Source organism: Somniosus microcephalus, chromosome 11, assembly GCF_052327205.1.
Source record: "Somniosus microcephalus isolate GS21.2 chromosome 11, FLI_Smic_1.0, whole genome shotgun sequence".
Taxonomy (NCBI): domain Eukaryota; kingdom Metazoa; phylum Chordata; class Chondrichthyes; order Squaliformes; family Somniosidae; genus Somniosus; species Somniosus microcephalus.
In genome coordinates, this window is record NC_140997.1 from 59,926,385 (window position 1) to 59,946,494 (window position 20,110).

At 47.0% G+C, this 20,110-nt stretch overlaps 1 protein-coding gene across 8 annotated transcripts in view; it reads right to left on the reverse strand.

The window, feature by feature from the left end:
* Window positions 1-20,110, reverse strand: part of snx29 (sorting nexin 29) — an 880,052-nt gene that overhangs the window by 832,779 nt on the left and 27,163 nt on the right. For 7 of the 8 annotated variants that reach the window (XR_015079957.1, XM_086000767.1, XM_086000763.1 and 4 more), the window contains one exon: window positions 17,987-18,051. Coding sequence is in view for 7 of the 8 variants with exons in the window: in XM_086000767.1 (XP_085856893.1) it covers window positions 17,987-18,051 (65 nt within the window). In the remaining variant the exon portion in view is untranslated. Of the gene's footprint in view, window positions 1-17,986; window positions 18,052-19,456; window positions 19,561-20,110 lie in introns of all 8 variants that reach the window. The other variant, XM_086000766.1, reaches the window with a different exon arrangement.

Sequence of the window (20,110 nt, forward strand, 5' to 3'; positions counted from 1 at the left end):
TGGTTCCCCTTTATCCACCCTATATATGTTACTTCCTCAAAGAACTCCAGCAAATTTGTCAAACATGACTTCCCCTTCATAAAACCATGCTGACTTTGTCCTATTAAATTATGATTATCCAAATGTCCTGTTACTGTCTCCTTAATAATGGACTCCAAAATTTTACCTACCACAGATGTTAGGCTAACCGGTCTATAGTTTCCAGCCTTCTGTCTACTGCCCTTTTTAAATAAGGGCGTTACATTAGCAGTTTTCCAGTCTGCCGGGACCTTTGCTGATTCCAGGGAGTTTTGGAAAACTATTACCAATGCATCCACAATCCCTACCGCCACTTCCCTCAAGACCCTAGGATGTAAGCCATCAGGTCCAGGTGATTTATCTGCCTTGAGTCCCATTATTTTACCGAGTACCACTTCCTTCGTGATTTTGATCGTGTTTAGCTCCTCCCCCCCCATAGCCCCCTGTTTGTCCAGTGTTGGGATATTCTTAGTGTCTTCTACTGTAAAGACTGATACAAAATATTCAGTGTTTTTGCCATCTCCATATTTCCCACCATTAATTTCCCGGTCTCATCCTCTAAGGGACCAACATTTACTTTAGCCACCCTTTTTCTTTTTATATAACTATAAAAACTCTTACTATCTGTATTTATATTTTTTGCTAATTTACTTTCATAATCTATCTTCCCTTTCTTAATCAATCTTTTTGTTATTTTTTGCTGTCTTTTAAAGTTTTCCCAATCCTCTATCCTCCCACTAGATTTGGCTACCTTATATGCCCTTGTTTTTAGTCGAATACTATCCTTAATTTCTTTACTTAGCCACGGATGGCTGTCTTTTCTTTTACACCCTTTTCTTCTCAGTGGAATATATTTTTTTTGGAAGTTGTAAAATAACTTTCCAGCGTGGAAGGGGTGGGCAGACCCATTAGCGCACTTGTGGACCCCACCATGATGCAGCATCTCATGGCCAACGTCTCAGCTTCCATTGCAACACAAACAGAAGCCAGCCAATGTCTGAATGTTGCAATGGAAGCTCAGACTGAAGCCATGCAAGCTCAGCTTGCTGTAGCACAAGCACAGACTGCTGCCATCATGGCTGGGTTTACCAGTGTTGAAAGGGGCTTGCAGGGTGTCACAGCAGTCCTCCAGCAGATGACTAGGATTCATGAGGCGCCTCCACTGGGTAATGGCAGCAGCTCCGCGGAGGACGAACTTGCTGTCCTCTCTCAGGAGCTACCGTCTGGTTTGTCGTGCCAAATGCTGATGGTATAGTGGACTGTCGCAGCATGAAGGCATCATGGCTGCTGCCAGGATACACTGACTTGCATGATACACGGAGTTTGGTCACAAACCAGTTGTACATTAAGGGAGTGTGGCTCAGGTAACAATCCAGAGATTATTACCTTTGAGATTCTGCTTTTTAATTTGGATCCCAACTCCTCAAACTCTCTCAGCAGAACCTCATTCCAAGTTCTACCTATGTTGTTGGTTCCTATGTGGACCACGACAACTGGATCCTCCCCTTCCCACTCCAAATTCTTCACCAGCTGCTAGGAGATGTCTTTAACCCTGGCACCGGGCAGGCAACACAGCCTTCAGTACTCCCTGTCGCGGCTGCAGAGAACAGTATCTATCCACGACTATACTGTCGCCTACCACTACTACATTCCTTTTTACTCCCCCGACTTCAATGGCCTCCTGTACCACGGTGCCATGGTCAGTTTGCCCATCCTCCCTGCAGTCCTTGTTCTCATCCATACAGGCAGCAAGTACCTCGTACCTGTTGGACAAGGTCAAGGGCTAAGGCTCCTCCATCACTATATCCTGGGTCACCACACCTTGCTGACTCGCAGTCACAGCCTCCTGTCCCTGACCATTGATTAACTCTAAAGTACTACTTAACATAAGGGGTGTGACTGCCTCCTGGAACAAAGTGTCCAGGTAACTCTCCCCTTCCCTGATGCAACTCTGAGCCACAGTTCCTCGAGCTGCAGGCACTTGCCGCAGATGTGGTTGCTCGGGATCTCGTTGGTCTCCACATGCTGCAGTTACGACACACCACCTGCACTGCCATCTCTATCTAATCTTATTTTATTTATTTAATTAGTTAGTTTTTATGCAAATGATTATTTTTAGTTTTAATTAGCTAATTTAGTTTGTTATTAATTCAATAAAGTTATAGTACAGGAAACTTTGTGCTATCCGGCACCGACAGGACCGAGCTGTTGCCGTTCCCTCAAAACTGCCGGACACTCCAGCGCTAATGTTGAAACATACGGAGATTTTCAGCTCCGTGTGAATCAACAAACCCTGTTGCTTAGCAACAGCTTCTAAACAGTCGGCATGCGTCTCTGTAGCGTCTCTAGCTGAAGCTGTCGCTTAGCTACAGACCTTGCAGAGCTTGACTGTTGAGAAAAAAGCAACGAAAAGGAAAAAAACGGCTCATTTTTGCCGGTGGCTTGAGCTTGCCGGACATTTAGCCTCCGGATAACACAAACTTTCCTGTAGATAATACTCTCCTAGTTCTGAATTTAATCCACTTGCCTAACCTAGAAAGCAAAAGAGCTGTGATACTTGTCATGAATCTTATCGTTCATGAAGAAATGACTCATGAAATAACACTGGGCGGCCAGCTGGTGGCGCCGTCCAAGGAGTATAAATACTCAGGCATGGGCCCAGCTTGCCCAGGACGTTTTTGTAACCAGGAACTAATGATGTAACTAGAATCTCATGGTTGTGAAACAGTTGATTAAAGCCTTCTTTTATACTCAACCAAGTGCTTAGTGAGTTTTCTTACGTCAATTTAATCAACTGAGTATCGGCTCCACGCTCTGAGTGATTTCGGGAACAGCCAGCTACGACTTCAACTGTAAGAGGAACTCCGACATAGTAATCAATCCATCATGGACAAACTACTCAGACCCGCCCGTCTTGACCTGGACCCGAATTCACCTACAACTGCTAAGGTATGGAAACACTGGTATCGTACCTTCAGCAACTTCCTCAGGGTGTGTGATGAGAATGTTCCTGATAAATTAGAGATACTTGCCAATTATGTATCTCCTCATGTGTTTGACTATATCGAAGACTGTGTAGACTATGACTCAGCTATCCTAATATTACAGCGACTATATGTTAAGGCCCCAAACAAAATTTTTGCTCGGCATCTACTGGCCACAACTCGACAACAACCCGGGGAATCACTTGACGAATTCCTTCAAAAGCTTCGCAGGCTCAGCAAGGATTGTAATCTTAAAGCTGTCACAGCTGAGCAGCACCAGAAAGAGCTAATTCGTGATTCCTTTTATTAACGGGATTACGTCTCCCTTCATACGCCAGTGTCTGTTGGAGAATAAAACCCTAGAGTTACAGGCTGCCTATGACCAGGCATGTTCCCTGGACTTAGCAAAGAGGAATGCAGATACCTATCTTTTACCACGTGCACGGACTGCTGCTATCACTTTTAATGACTCCTTCGATAGGTCTCGGGCGGAAGCCCTCACTGATGATGACTCGAACTCAGCTGATGACAACCCTACCCTAGAAGCCTTCACTGATGACGACCCTGCCCTAGCGGCATCTTGGCAATCTGGAAGGAAGTGTTTCTTCTGTGGAGGTGCATTCCGTTATAGGAAATTTTGTCCTGCTCGTAACGCAACCTGCAATCATTACAGCAAGAAAGGCCACCTTTCTAAGGTATACCGGTCGAGAGCTCCTGTTAGTTTTGCAGCTACTATGATAAAACTGCTCCTCCCCCAAGAACCACTACTAAGGTTACAGCTGCTATCTATGAAACTGCTTGTAATGAAATGTTTGTCTTGCCTGTATTCGTTTTGCACTCATGTATATTACCCTCGCCCACACGGTGTATAGTTTCACTTCCTCTTTCCTGACTAACCTGGAAGGTTCCAGGTCTTGGCTCTTGGCTCCGCCCCTGACTTCTCTTACTTAAAGATCCCAGGATCTGTATGACTCATTCCTGTGAGCCAGTCGGTGTGTTGAGATGTTAGCTCTGATCTTAGTGATTAAAAGCCAACTTGTTAAAGTCTATAACTTCTAGTTTTGTGGTTATTGAAGGCACATCAATTTTAATCACTAAAGAATACTAGGATGGATCGACTCCTAAAACCAGAGCGTCTGGACTTGGATCCACATTCTGCTGAAGCATCAAATCAATTTGGACACTGGCTCAAATGCTTCGAACTCTTCGCGGGACCCTCATCCGCTAGCGAGGTAGATAAACTGAGTCTACTGACTACTCGCGTTAGTCATCGGATTTATTCGTTCATCCAGGACGCCACCTCTTCCACAGAGGCCATCGCTATCCTGAAGGCCCAATACCAGGGGCCAGTAAACGAAGTGTACGCCAGACATCTGCTGGCTACACGCAGGCAGCGACCTGAGGAATCAATGGACGATTTCTTACAGGGCCTAAAGGACTTGGTCCGGGACTGTAACTGCAAGGCCGTGACGGCCAACGTGTGCTCTGACGAATTGGTCCGTGATTCCTTCATCACGGGCTTCAAATCAAAGTATATATCCGGCAGAGACTGCTGGAGAAGGAGGTCCTGAACTTAAAAAAGGCAGTGGCCACTGCGCGATCGCTGGACGTGGCCCAGAAAAATTCTGACTCTTATTCTTCCGGCCATGCGGCCCTCACCGCCTCGTGCGCGCCGAGTGGGCCGCCATCTTGGAATCAGCCATCTTCCCCATCCAGGTCTCAGACCAGCTCTACACCGCCGGAGTCCCCACACAAGTTCACCCAGGAGTCCTACTACAGCGGCAATGTCTCGAGGCCCGAAATGTTACTTCTGCGGCCAGGCCAAGCATCCCAGACAACGATGCCCAGCGAAGGGCGCTACATGCTTCAAATGTAAGAAAAAGGGGCATTTTAGCAAAGTCTGCAGGGGGAATCCGATTTCCAACTCCGTCACCGCCTCGTGCGTGCCGTGCGGGCCGCCATCTTCGGATCCGCCATCTTTTCCCGACTCAACGGCCGCCCAGAGCCCAACAGTGGCTTCGATCACGGATCAATCCAGGCCACACCCGTTGACAAAATCCATGATGGACATACAGGTAAACGGGAATTTAACGAAATGTTTAATTGACTGTGGGAGTACCGAGAGTTTTATCCACCCTAGCCTGGTACGGCGGCACTCATTAACGGTAACCCCTACACGGAGCAGAAATGCTATGGCTGCTAAGCCCCACACTTCGGACATTTTGGGCTACTGTGTGGTAACACTGACTGTAAAAGGCACGGACTACAAGGATTTTAAACTCCTCGTGATGCCAGAACTCTGTGTTAATGTAATCTTGGGCCTGGACTTCCAGTGCCACCACGAAAGTGTCACGCTAGCATATGGCGGGTCCCAGCCGCCACTCACAGTCTGTGGCCTATCAACCTTAAAAATCAGCCCGCCCTCTTTATTCGCTAATCTCGCTCCGAACTGTAGGCCCATAGCGACCAAAAGTAGACGGTACAGTCTGCAAGACAGACACTTTATCAAGGCGGAAGTGGACAGACTCCTGCGGGAAGGCATTATTGAATGCAGTACCAGTCCGTGGCGTGCCCAAGTAGTCATAGTTAAAAATAGCGAAAAGAAACGGATGGTAATTGACTACAGCCAGACTGTTAATATTTATACCCAGCTGGACGCCTACCCTTTACCCCGCATATCAGAAATGGTCAACCAGATTGCGCAATGCAGAGTCTTCTCGACTATCGACCTCAAATCCGCGTATCACCAGCTCCCCATTAGAACGGAGGACCGCCCATACACCGCCTTTGAGGCGAACGGACGCCTCTACCATTTTCTCAGAGTGCCCTTCAGGGTAACAAATGGGGTCTCGGTCTTCCAACGTGAGATGGACCGCATGGTTGACGAGAATAAACTACAAGCTACCTACCCCTATCTGGACAATGTCACTATCTGCGGGCACAACCAGCAAGACCACGATCTAAATCTTGCAAGATTTTTAAAAACTGCCCTAAAGCTGAATCTAACCTACAACGAAGACAAATGTGTATTCAACACGACCCGTCTCTGTATCCTCGGCTGTGTGGTGGAAGATGGGGTAATTGGACCGGACCCTGACCGATTACGCCCCCTAAAGGAACTGCCCCTGCCACACAATCCCAAAGCTTTAAAAAGGTGCCTGGGATTTTTTTCGTATTATGCCCAATGGGTGCCCAATTACTCTGATAAGGCCCGACCCCTCATTAAATCGACGTCCTTCCCACTATCAGCTGAAGCTCGGGAGGTTTTCACCAGTATCAAACAGGACATTGAAAGGGCTGCACTGTGTGCAATGGACGAAAGCATTCCCTTTCAAGTCGAAAGCGATGCGTCAGACTTTGCCTCAGCTGCGACCCTCAATCAGGCTGGGAGACCTGTGGCCTTCTTCTCCCGAACCCTTCAGGGACCTGAAATCAGGCACTCTTCTGTCGAGAAGGAGGCACAGGCTATAGCGGAGGCAGTGCGGCACTGGAGACACTACCTAGCCGGCAAACGTTTCACCCTGCTCACCGACCAGCGGTCGGTGGCTTTCATGTTTAATAACAAAGGGGGAAAATCAAGAATGACAAAATACTCAGGTGGAGGATCGAACTATCCACGTTTGACTATGATATTATGTACAGGCCGGGAGCCCTTAATGAACCCCCAGACGCCCTATCGCGGGGAATGTGTGCCAGCATTCATACGGACAAATTATAGGGTCTCCACAACGACCTCTGTCACCCAGGGGTCACCCGACTATACCATTTTATAAAGTCCCGCAATCTGCCCCACTCCATCGAGGAGGTCAGGGCAATGACCAGAGCCTGCTGCATCTGTGCGGAATGCAAGCCTCGTTTCTACAGGCCTGACCGTGCACACCTTATCAAAGCCACACGGCCATTCGAGCGCCTAAGTCTGGACTTCAAGGGACCCCTTCCCTCTGCCGACCGTAACGTATACTTCCTCAATATCATCGATGAATATTCCCGCTTCCCCTTCGCCATTCCCTGCCCAGACATGACCAGTGCCACGGTCATCAAGTGTCTCTGGAATCTATTCTGCATGTTTGGCATGCCGAACTACATACACAGCGATAGGGGGACGTCATTTATGAGTGACGAACTGCGCCAGTTCTTGCTCTCAAAGGGGATAGCCACTAGCAGAACCACTAGCTACAACCCCCGGGGTAATGGGCAAGTGGAAAGGGAGAATGCTACTGTTTGGAAGGCTGTCACGTTAGCCTTAAAGTCAAAAGGCCTTCCGACCTCCCGCTGGCAGGAAGTCCTCCCAGACGTGCTCCACTCCATAAGGTCTCTGTTATGTACAGCCACTAACGCTACCCCTCACGAAAAGATGTTCGTTTTCCCCCGGAAATCCACCTCGGGCATATCTCTACCCGCGTGGCTGACGTCTCCGGAGACAGTACTATTGCGGAAGCACGTGAGAGGCCATAAAACGGAACACCTTGTGGAAAAGGTACAGCTCCTCCATGCAAACCCCCAGTACGCCTATATTGAATACTCTGACGGGCGAGAGGACACTGTTTCCATAAAAGACCTCGCTCCCTCGGGGAGCAGAGAGAACGATGAGAGACTACCCGAGGAAGGCCTACACCAAAAAGAGACAGGACGCCCAGAGGTATCAATACCCAACTTTAACCTGGAGGACACTGCAGATAACCTGGAGGACACTGCGGAGGCCCGGACAGCGGAGGAATCAGAATCCACTCCCCTAGAGGCACCCCAACCGGCTTTGCGCCAATCACTGAGAACCGCAAAACCTCCCGACAGACTCACTTATACCAACTTTTAAGAAACATCACCCCGATGGACTAAATCTAAAGAAGGGGTGAATGTAATGAAATCTGTTTGTCTTGCCTGTATTCGTTTTGCACTCATGTATATTACCCTCCCCAACACTGTGTATAGTTTCACTTCCTCTTTCCTGACTAACCTGGAAGGTTCCAGGTCTTGGCTCTTGGCTCCGCCCCTGACTTCTCTTACTTAAAGATCCCAGGATCTGTATGACTCATTCCTGTGAGCCAGTCGGTGTGTTGAGATGTTAGCTCTGATCTTAGTGATTAAAAGCCAACTTGTTAAAGTCTATAACTTCTAGTTTTGTGGTTATTGAAGGCACATCGCTGCTCCTCCCCCAAGAACCACTACTAAGGTTACAGCTGTCAAGGGTAAAACTGCCCCTCCTCCCATCACAGCTGTTTTTCCCCAAAGTCTGTCCCATGCAGCCACGAAGGTTTTGGTAAATGGACACATTTTGAGCGCACTAATCGACTCATGCAGCTCTGACAGTTTCATTAGTGAGCGGGCTGTCAGTAAGTTAAAACTGCGAATTTACCCCTCGGACAGGGAAATTGCAATGGCTCCAACAACACTGACCACCAACTCTTCGGCATTTGTCTTGTTGACCTCCTCAATAGCCGCACTTATTTCTCCATTCAGCTTGGGGTGCTCAAAAACCTATGCAGAGATGTGCTCCTAGGACCGGAATTCCAGAAACAACACAAAAGGCTCACTTTCGAGTTTGGAGGGTCAAAGCCGGAGCTTACTATTTCCAAAGTACCGTTTTTTGCACTTTCGGCAGCTTCGCTCGACGAGCCCGCCTTGTTTGCCAATCTTTCTCCCCGATGTAACCCCATAAGTCACTAAATCACAACGTTTCAGCCAAGATGATCTATCCTTTATCGAGGCAGAGATCGCTCGCCTTCTAGCTGACGGTATCATTGAGCCATGTTCATCTCCCTGGCTGGCTCAAGTCGTCGTTGTTGAAAATCCTCTGAAGCAACACAAGAAACGTCTTTGCATCGATTACTCGCAAACTATTAACCAGTATACCAACCTGGATGCCTACCCACTACCGCGCATCGATGACATGGTCAATAACCTTGCCAACTAAAAGGTATTTTCAACTTTTGATATAAAAAGAGCGCATACCATCAAGTACCGTTAAAGGACTCTGACAAAAAGTATATGGCCTTTGAGGCCAATAGTCGGCTTTACCAGTTCTGTCGCCTTCCATTTTGGGGTCACCAATGGGGTGGCCATCTTTCAACGGCAATGGATAGCCTAGTCAAACAGGAGAACTTAACGGACACTTTTCCATATCGGAGCAACTTCGTCCGCTCCAGGAGCTCCCTCCCCCTACGAATCTCGGCTTCCTTCGTCGGGCACTTGGCATGTTTGCCTATTGTGCGAAGTGGATACCCCACTTCTCCGACAAGATCCAGCCCCTGCTTCACGCAAAGTCATTTCCGTTGGAGGCAACGGCTATTTCAGCTTTCAACCTCCTCAAGCGATAACTGGAAAAAGCCACGCTTCGTTCCATCGATGAAAATCTTCCTTTCGTGGTCGAGTGCGATGCATCGGAGGTGGCGATCTCAGCTACCTTGAATCAAGGTGGTCGACCCATTGCATTTCTGTCCAGAACTTTGCAGGGTAGCAAGCTCCATTATCCTCCTGTCGAGAAGGAGGCTACGGCCATCATCGAAGCAGTGCGTAAATCGAGTCATTTTCTCGCTCGTCGCCATTTCACGCTTATAACCGATCAGCGCTCCGTGGCCTTTATGCTGGATAACCGGAAACGCACTAAGATCAAGAATAACAAAATACAACTCTGGAGGATGGAATTGGCCACCTTTGGCTACACCATACATTATCGACCCGGCAAAGAGAATGTAGCCCTGGATACCCTCATGTGTGTATTCTGCTCTTCTATGTCAACTTTGACTCTTGCAGATCTTCATACTGACTTATGCCATCCTGGCGTTACCCATATGTTGCACTTTGTGCGAACTAAAAATCTCCCATTTTCTACGGAAGATGTGAAAAGAACATGCTCCACTTGTAGAATTTGTGCGGAATTAAAACCGCAATTCTTCCGTCCATCAGATGGCTCGCTCATACATGCTATACAGCCTATGCAGCGACTCAGCATTGACTTTAAAGGGCCATTGCCTTCCTCAACGCGAAACACCTACTTATTTACTATGGTGGACGAGTATTCACGCTTTCCCTTTGCTTTCCCCTGTCCCAATATGCTTACTTCCAGTGATCAAATGCTTCGATCAAGTCTTTTCCTTTTGCGGTATGGCCAATTTTATCCACTCTGATCGGGGTCCCTCCTTCATGTCAAGGGAACTCAAAAGTCATCTTTCCCAACGGGGAATCACCACAAGTAAAACGACACCGTATCATCCCATCGGTAACGGACAGGTTGAGAGATACAACGCTATCATTTGGAACGCTGTTTGTCTTGCACTGAGGTCACACAACCTACCAGACCAGCAGTGGGAAACTATGCTCCCTGACGCGTTGCATTCCATCAGGTCTCTTCTTTCTACGTCCACCAATGTCACTCCTCACGAGCAATTCTTCAGGTTCCAGCATCGCTCCACTCATGGGACGTCCCTACCATCATGGTTGGCAGCTCCTGGCCCCGTGCTGCTCCGAAGATTCGTCCAATCTTCCAAAAACGATCCCCTCGTCGATGAGGTGGAACTAACAGACGTTAATCCCATATACGCACACGTGCGGTACCCTGATAGCCTGGAGTCCACCGTTTCACTCCGAGATCTGGCTCCCTTTCCAACCGGCCCCACAGACTCAACTGGTAGAGGGACCCATAGTAATGATGCCGACACTCTGCGCTCCTTTGAGTATGACGCCCTACCTGGGACATCAAGGGATCTGCCGGCTACTCCACCAGATCAACTCGGGGAGCCGAGCGCTCCCCACGGGATGGCCACCCGAAGCCAGGACGCCGGTCAATCCCCGGCTACCAAACAAGATGAAGCCAGCTCTGCACCTGTGAGGACCCACACCTGGAGTCATGATCTCCCCAGTCTCCCTCAGGTTAATCAAGGCGACACGTGCCCTGTCGATCTACCAGTACGGACCAAGCGACCCAGGGACCAAGACACGGTCCGAGGAGACATGCCTTCCAGCCACAAACAAAGATCTAAAAGACTGCGGCTATTCGTGGTCCATCTAATCTGCTAGAAGGAAGTCGTCGGACGTCCAAATCTTTCAGGCGGGAAGAATGTCATGAATCTTATCGTTCATGAAGAAATGACTCATGAGATAACACTGGGCGGCCAGCTGGTGGCGCCGTCCAAGGAGTATAAATACTCTGGCGTGGGCCCAGCTTTCCCAGGACGTTTTTGTAACCAGGAATTAGGGATGTAACTAGAATCTCATGATTGTGAAACAGTTGATTAAAGCCTTGTTTTATACTCAACCAAGTGCTTAGTGAGTTTTCTTATGTCAATACTCACCTACCTGCTGTCTGTGATGTCACTCCTTGTTTTTTTTGTTTTTAAGTCACCGCTGCTCCCTTTATGCTGCTGCCACTCCCACTCAGGTCCGCACTGTGTCCTGGGCCTTCTCCCGTGTCCCCTTTATGCCACCGCCACTCCCGCTCAGGTCCACGCTGTGTCAGGTAGAAGAATTGCTCCCTGAAGACTTGGGGAGGATATGGCCTCCTGCTGAGAGCCCTTCTCCCTGTCCTCCTCCTGCCTCTTCTTGCAGCTTGTCCTGCTCTGTGTCACCTCTGCTCATTCTCCCCATCTTGCTGCAGGCCAAGGGGGATACAAACAACTGCACCCATATCTGGGAGCAACTGGTCTGAACTGACCCCTTGCAAGTCAGTACCAAGTCCTTGAGCACATGCCACACCACACCTTGTAGACTTTAGGCAACTTTAAATAAGTCTAGAAAGCACCAAACACTTCAACAAACTCTGCAACAGCTAGTAGAAATCAATCGGTAACTAACCTGTAAGTAGGTGATGATCACTTTAAATTGCACTGGTGGGGGGTCCTTCCTGCTGCTGAATGCATGTTCAGCTGTGCGAGGTTAAGTGAGTGCTTAGCTCCAATGCCGAGGTCGAAAATGGCAACTCTGGCATCAAATCAGCAATACACACTGACTGACGTCACTATCTGTGTACTCTGCATAATTAGGGCGAACGCTTCCAACGCCGATGCGAACGCCATCACCACCCCTATGTCTATGCATTTCTGAAGGGAATAGACTCAGCCTTTTAAGCCTCTGAATAACTACCATCTTTTCAGTTGGGGATCACCCTTGTGGCCCACCTCTGGACTTTTTCCAAACCTTCCATATCGTCCAACATGTGAGGGAACCAATACTGAATGCAGTATACTAAATATTCTATTGAATAGTTCTATTTATGGAACCTAATGCCCTATTTGCTTTGGCTACGGCTTCTCGGCATGGGTCATGAACCTTTAAAGAGTTATTAACAATATCGCTGTAGTGTCCGTGTGTAGATAAAGACACTGAAGACAGGAGTTGGTTCATAGGTATTTACTAAGCAAGTCTGGGGGGGGGGTTCTAAAGGATATATACAATACACAGGCTTATATAGCCCAAGTGGCAATTACCGGCATTACGCACACCTGGGGCTCTTAAAGGCACATACACCACAATTCCTCCCCTTCTAGCTAACTAGTACATCATATTTTAAGTAATTATTAATTACATGTCATATGCAAAATAATATACATTGCTGTATTAATTAATGATAAGTTAGTCTCTCAGGAGGCTTCCTGACTCGGTCCGGATAACGCCTCGGGGGTGTAGTAGTTTCTGGTGGTGTAGTAGGTTCTTCTGGCAAGGCTGATTCGGCTTGAAGGCCAGTGTCGGGTTCATCGGGTTCCAGTATCACCGGATCGGAGGTAGATATGGGTATCTCTACTTCATCGTTAGATGTATAGCATGGTGGTGTAGGTTGTCCCTTTCCGGATGACTTGATGATTTGGTCAGCATGGCGCCTTATTATGCTTTCTCCGATGTCCACGGTATACATCAGTGGTCCTAGTCGTGTGCAGATAGTTCCAGGCTGCCATTTCTCGGTACGGTAGTCCCGGGCCAAAACCGGTTGGCCTATCTGGAAGGCCCTAGTTGGCCTTTCATTCATGCCCTGAAACTGTCGGTTCTCCACGTCCCTTCGGATGTTGGGCTTGACCAAATCCAGCCGGCATCTTAGGTTTCTATTGTAGAACATCATGGCGGGAGTTTGGTTTGTAACCATATGTGTTGCATTCCTATATGCAAATAAGAAGTTATCCACCTTGTGCTGAAGTTTTATGTCTTCATTACCCATGGCCTTTATGGCCTTCTTAAAGGTCTGGACAAACCTTTCAGCCAATCCATTGGTGGCGGGGTGGTATGGGGCGGACGTGTAGTGCTTTACCCCATTGTTCTTTAAGAACTTTCTGAATTCTTCGGACACAAATTGCGGTCCATTATCAGAACATATCTGTTCCGGCAGCCCATTCCTGGCAAATATGGTCCTTAATACTGTGATGGTTTTTTCCGTGGTGGTGGAGGACATCTTTATTACCTCCGGCCACTTGGAGTGTGCATCAACTGCGATTAAGAACATTGAGTCCATAAATGGACCAGCAAAGTCGATGTGCACCCTTTGCCAGGGAGATGAGGGCCACTCCCATGGATGTAGAGGGGCCTGTGGCGGAGCATTTTGGACCTTCTGGCATCCTAGGCAGCTCTTGGTCATGTCTTCGATGTCTCCATCGATACCTGGCCACCATACAAACGCCCTAGCTAGGTTCTTCATTTTCACTCCACCCAGATGCCCCTCGTGAAGCTCCTTTAGCACTTTATCCTGGAGTTTGGGTGGAATCACCACTCTGGATCCACACATCAAGGTTCCTCGGCACACTGACAGCTGTTCTCTTCTTTGCGAGAATGCTGGCAACAGTGGTTCGCCATGTGCTGGCCATTCCTTCATTGTTAAATCGTAGACCCGTGAGAGAGTAGGGTCATTTCTGGTCTCCCTTTCAATGGCAGAATTTGTCACCGGTAGACATTCCACTATGGTAGAGTGGAATATCTCTACTGGGTCTACTGTAGGTGCCTCTTCTATCGTTGGCAACGGCAGGCGCGATAAACCGTCAGCATTCCCATGCTGTTTTGACCCTTTGTATTCAATGTTGTATTGGTGTGCCCCTAGAAAAAGGGACCACCTCTGTAGTCTTTGTGCCGTCATAATGGGGACACCTTTCTTAGGGTTGAATATGGAGACGAGGGGTTGATGGTCAGTCAGCAAGGTAAATTTTTGTCCGTGTAGGTAATGGTTGAATTTCTTCACTCCCCATACCAGGCTGAGTGCTTCCCTGTCTATCTGGGAATAGTTACGCTCAGCTGAGTTCAATGAGCGTGATGCAAAAGCTATCGGCCGTTCCGAGCCATCAGGGAATCTATGGGACAATACCGCTCCTATGCCGTAAGGGGATGCATCGCACGCCAGTCTGATTGGTAGTGATGGGTTGTAATGAGCCAAAACTTTCTCGGATGTGATTAAGTCTTTACATTTATGGAAGGCACGTTTACAGTCTTCGTTCCATTTCCAAATCACTCCTGTGTGTAGAAGATCATTAAGAGGGTGTAGAATAGTTGATAAGTTCGGTAAAAATTTATGATAGTAATTTATTAATCCTAGGAATGACCTCAATTGTGAAACATTTTCAGGTGCTGGGGCTTTTATAACTGCTTCAATTTTTTCAGGTGACTTATGCAACCCTTCCTTATTAATTATGTGGCCACAATATGATATCTGATTTTGGAAAAATTCGCACTTGGGGCGATTTGCTCGTAGGCCCCGTTCTTTCAGCCTAGTGAGCACCTGCTCCAAATTGGCAAGGTGCTCGTTGTCGTTTTCTCCTGTTATAAGGATGTCGTCTAGGTAACACTGAGTCCCCGGAATCCCTTGCAGGACTTGCTCCATAGCTCTTTGCCAGATAGCTGGAGCTGATGCTACTCCAAAAACCAGTCGATTGTACTGGTACAGGCCTTTGTGTGTGTTTATTGTGAGATACTTTTTAGAGGTCTCCTCAACCTCCATCTGTAGATATGCCTGTGCCAAGTCAATTTTTGTGAAACGTTTTCCTCCGGATAGTGAGGCGAAAATATCTTCTATCCTCGGAAGAGGATACTGTACCGTGTGAAGGACCGGGTTTACAGTCACCTTAAAGTCCCCACAGATGCGAATTTTTCTCTGTTCCTCAGAGTTATTTTTCAATGTTTTTTTCATGACTGGAACGATGGGTGTTGCCCATTCGCTCCAATCTATTTTGGATAATACGCCTGCCTTTTCCAAATTTTCCAGCTCTGCCTCGACTGCCGGACGTATTGCGTATGGCACCGGTCTTGCCTTAAAAAATTTTGGAATTGCTGCATCTTCCACTTTTATTGAGGCGGTGATGCCTTTCAAGGTTCCTAGTTTCTCTTGAAACACTTCTTTGGCGTTGGCCAAGATGTCTTTTAACCGTTCAGGTATGATGTCATCCTTGTTTTTTTCCTTACTGGTCACCGTCAGTGCCTGAATGGAGTGCCAGTCTAAACGTATCTTCCTTATCCATTCACGTCCTAACAACGGTGGACCACCATCTTGTAGAATGTATAAATACAACTTTTGTATTTCTTTGCCGTTGTATACCACAGGCACCTTTATTTTTCCTTTGGGGTATACTTTCTGCCCCGTATATGTTTTTAAGATAATGGATGTGTCTTTTAGAGGTATATGCGAAAATAGCCTCTCGTAATCTCGTCGATTTATTACGGTTAGAGCTGATCCTGTATCTAGCTCCATTTTAACTGGGGACCCTGCTATTATGAGGGTAACCCAGATGGTCTGGTAATCTTCATTGGCAATTACATTATGTAATTTGAGAGAGCTTAGTCTCTTGTTCCCGGAGTCGCTATCGCTCTTCTGGTCTTTGGAGCTACTGTCCGTCATCATTTGTACCTTTCTGTGCTTTTCCTTATTGATTCTTTTCCCGTTAGTGGATTTTTTATTTTCAGATCGGCATACACGTGGAATGTGTCCCATCTTTCCGCATCGCCTGCATGCTTTTTCTTTGAACCAGCAATCCCTCTGGTCATGGTTGGATCTGCCGCAGCGATAACATCTCTTGAAACCCCGTGTCATTTCATGGGTGCCGAAGTCCTGTGGCCTTTGCTGTATCTTTGCCGCTCCTATTGCACTGAAAGCCTTGTCCAGTGTTAAATCTTTTGCAGAAGATACCTTTTTTTGTGTTTCTACACTTAAGGGATCGCAGATGAATTTGTCTTGCAGAGAATCTGCCAGTCCTGCCTCGAATTGGCAGTGTAGGGTATTAACAATCTCCTCAAAATTCTTGTCCATCGGTTCGGCTGGAGTGATTAAGTTGCGTAACAGCTTGTATGTTTCTGCGCACATTAGATCCAGAAGCACTGAAGCTTTTTTTTCATCTTCTATTCCATTTGCGGTGCAAAACACCTCCACTCTTTCTACATATGTGGTCCAATTCTCTATCTTGTTATCAAAAACATCAATATTGCCAAAGTTAGGCTCTGTTTCGTTATCAAAAGCATCAATATTGCCAGACTTAGGCATTTCAAAAAAAAAAAGATATGGCGCTTCCCTCTCTGTAGCAACGATATGGCGCTTCCTGCGCTTTCCCGCCGCTGCTACCGATAACAACGCTGTTTTACTGTGGTTTCCGTTTATTCACTGTTGGAGACTCGTTCCCGACGGAGGTCTAAACGCTGACCTGTTTGCCGCGCCGGCCGTCTCCCGAGTGCACCCTCCCAGTCCGTTATTGCTTGCCTCCGATTTTGCTGCCTGTCTCAGCTGTAGAGCCCGACGCTGGAGCCCCAGCCTGACGCCCAGGAAGGATTAGCGCAGTACCTGCCACCAGCTTGGCCAGCTGGTGAAACCACAGTTTCTATAACTTCCTTGAGTCTTCTGGACGCTGGAGGAATCGATGTCCTTGAGGTGCTGCCGAATTGCAGGTAAGTCCGTTTCCACTTCGTCGCCACTGTAGTGTCCGTGTGCAGATAAAGACACTGAAGACAGGAGTTGGTTCATAGGTATTTACTAAGCAAGTCTGGGGGGGGTTCTAAAGGATATATACAATACACAGGCTTATATAGCCCAAGTGGCAATTACCGGCATTACGCACACCTGGGGCTCTTAAAGGCACATACACCACAATTGCTCTTAAAGGCACATACACCACAATCGCCAAGATCCTTTTCTCTCTCAACTGATTTTAATTCGGTACCATGGAGTGTGAGGACACTTAGTATTGCCCCTGCCCAAGTGCATTACACTGCACATGTCTACGTCAAAGGACATGTGCCATAGTTCAGCCTCTTTCCCCTGCACATTTAGATCCACTTGCAAGAGGTCCTGACACTTGCACAAAGTTTAGTGTCAGCTGCGAACTTGCAGACCAAATTCCCCAACGCCTACATCTAGGTCATTTATAAAAACTGTAAAAAGCAATGGCCCCAAGACCGATCCCTGCCGCACACCACTAGTAACCGACCTCCAAGCAGATCCAAACCATTAAGCACAACATTTTCCCTTTGGGAAAGTAACCTTGATCCATTGTAATAGCTCCCCACCAATACCACAAGATTCTGTCTTGTGGGGTACCTAGTCAAAGGCTTTTTGGAAGTCCAAGGAGACAGCATCGACTGGGATGCCCTCGTACACTAACCTTGTAACTTCCACAAAAAATTCTAGTGCATTAGTTAGACACAACCTTTTCCAGAAGTCATGTTGGGTGTCACAAGACAATAGGAGGCATAAAAGAAATTATCAGACACAGAGAACATATTAATAGCTGATGAGGTGGGAATAAGGCAATAGAAATGGAAGCAGGAGAAACTGGGAAACCAGATCCAATGGCCCAGGATCCTGGGAGAAGAAATCACATAGGGACACCTGCTCGTGGGACAGTCTACACCCTTGGGAGTCGATCTGGTTTTTTTACTTCTCGTGAAACATTAACTTATGCGTTTTCTCCAGAGATTTTGGCTGACCTGCGTTGCCAGCATTTTCTGTTTTTATTTCTTATGCAAAAGATACTTTTTTTAGCCTGTAAAGCACTTTCTGGTTTATAATTCAACCTTATTGTAAAGTTATTTTTCTTTACCTGCTTAACAGCATCGAGAAGTCTTTCGAGCAGAGACTGCCTCCTGCTGTCATATTGTTGGGACACTGAAATCAGATTAAATGTTCAGAATTAGATGTAAATATGCATAATATTATAAATATTGCAAACCAATAGAAAGTGTCATGTATAACTAACTTAATGTGCCCCAAAATACAATTAGATAACAAACTGGTCAACACCATTAAATCTTTAATAGTGCCAATCCAGAGACCAGCAAATTGCAGCAATATCTCGGCTGAAACTCCAGTCCCCTACTGAGGAAATGCTGCATTGTTGGAGGAGGCATTCTTCAGATGAGATGTTCACTGAGGTTCTAACTGCCTGCTCCAGTGGTTCAGGTGGATATCAAAGATCCCACAGCACTAGTCAAAGAAAAGCCTATTCAAATAAAAGCCAAGAGTTCTTCCAATGTCAAGGCCAACATTTCTCCCTGAACCAGCACCACCAAAAACAAGTTAACTAATCATTCATCTTATTGTTTTTTATGGGATTATACTGCACGCAGATGGGCTGCCATGTTTGCCTGCAGAATAGTCATTACAATTCAAACAATTAAGGCTATGCAAAGCACTGTCAGACATTTTTGAGACACACCGGATAAGTAAGGCACCAAATAAATACAAGTCTTTCTTTCCTAATCCATCATATTTTATGCAATTTCACCAATATTTTTAGCATACCCTTTGGCTCACCATGAGCAATGTCTTGGGAGCACTACAAGTCACATGCAAGATATTTCAGCATCAACAGTTCAGTTAACATAAAACAAACAAATAATCACATTATAGTCGTTGTCGTACGTGTCTTCACACTGTTCCCTTTGGGGAACTGTATGAAGTGGTGGAAGGATTTCTGGCTGCATTAACGCTCCTTCCGTGACCGTAACCATCTTCATACCAGCCATTAGGGTGGCTAGTCCTATGGCGGGAGGGTTTTACGGGCTCCCACAACCCATACGAGGGGGGTGGGGGCCACCCGCACCCACGGACGCAAGTATCCCGCTAGATGTCAACCCAGAATTTAGAGCCGGAGCTCCGACTCCACTTGCCGGGACTGTCTGGAGCAGGGTTCGAAACCCTACACCTTCTGGCCCAGCGGCGGGGATGCTTACCGCTATGCCAAAGGCCCACTCCTACATTATAGTAACATCACTCATCATTCCATGACTGGGAGAGTGGACAAAATACTTGCTGCCAGGTTTCTGCCAATAGTTCAGAGACCTTCGCCTTGATTAATTAGCTATTACACATTCCCTCCCCCTCCTCAACTACCCCCCAATGACTTTACAAATATGATGTGAAAACTTTGGTGCGAGTGTTTCAATGAGTCACTATGATCCGAATATACGATAAGGTGACCAACTAGTATATCTGTGTTAGTGGAGTTGTGACACAGAATTCAAATAGGTTCGTGTCCACGATGCCCCATGCAGTAAATTCCAATTCTCACACATGCTGTGGGTGCAGGTCGGACGAGCAACCAGGTGCCAAGCACTTCACCAGAGAGAGAATCACCTCCAACTGCTCTTGTACGCCTCTTCATCAATTCTTGATCTGAAATCGAAGACACGTCAGCCAGACACCCCACAAAAATGGAGTGAAACTATTTTTAAAGTAAGAATTCTGACTTTTAAATCCCTGCTTATGCAGCAAATAAACTAGTGAAATGTCTATTCATGCATAAATTGATTTACAGAGGTGTCAAAGATTGAAAGTTTTCTTAAGAAAGATGAGACAGCTGGAACAAAGCACAGTTTAACCAGTTTCAACTACCTCAACTTCTCTCAAGCCCTCCATTACTCTAATTTCAGCCTCTTAGAGGTAACTGGGTCCCACGCTGTGGAGTTCCTTCCCTATTCCGTATTCCCATTTACACTGCCAACTGCATGACAATTTGAAACTCCAAACCAACCCAAGGCAAACCTACAACTGCCAGGGTAAAATCCAGATCTCACAAAGTCACAGGAAATCTAATGCAAACGTTCTGAATCAGTCCCAGTTTAAAGTACATTTACCTCTGGAGTTGGCTTCAAAATAGGGCCATATCAGGGTAGTACAAGGCACGTAGGTAACCAGATTCATCATCTCATCCATTCAATTTTGT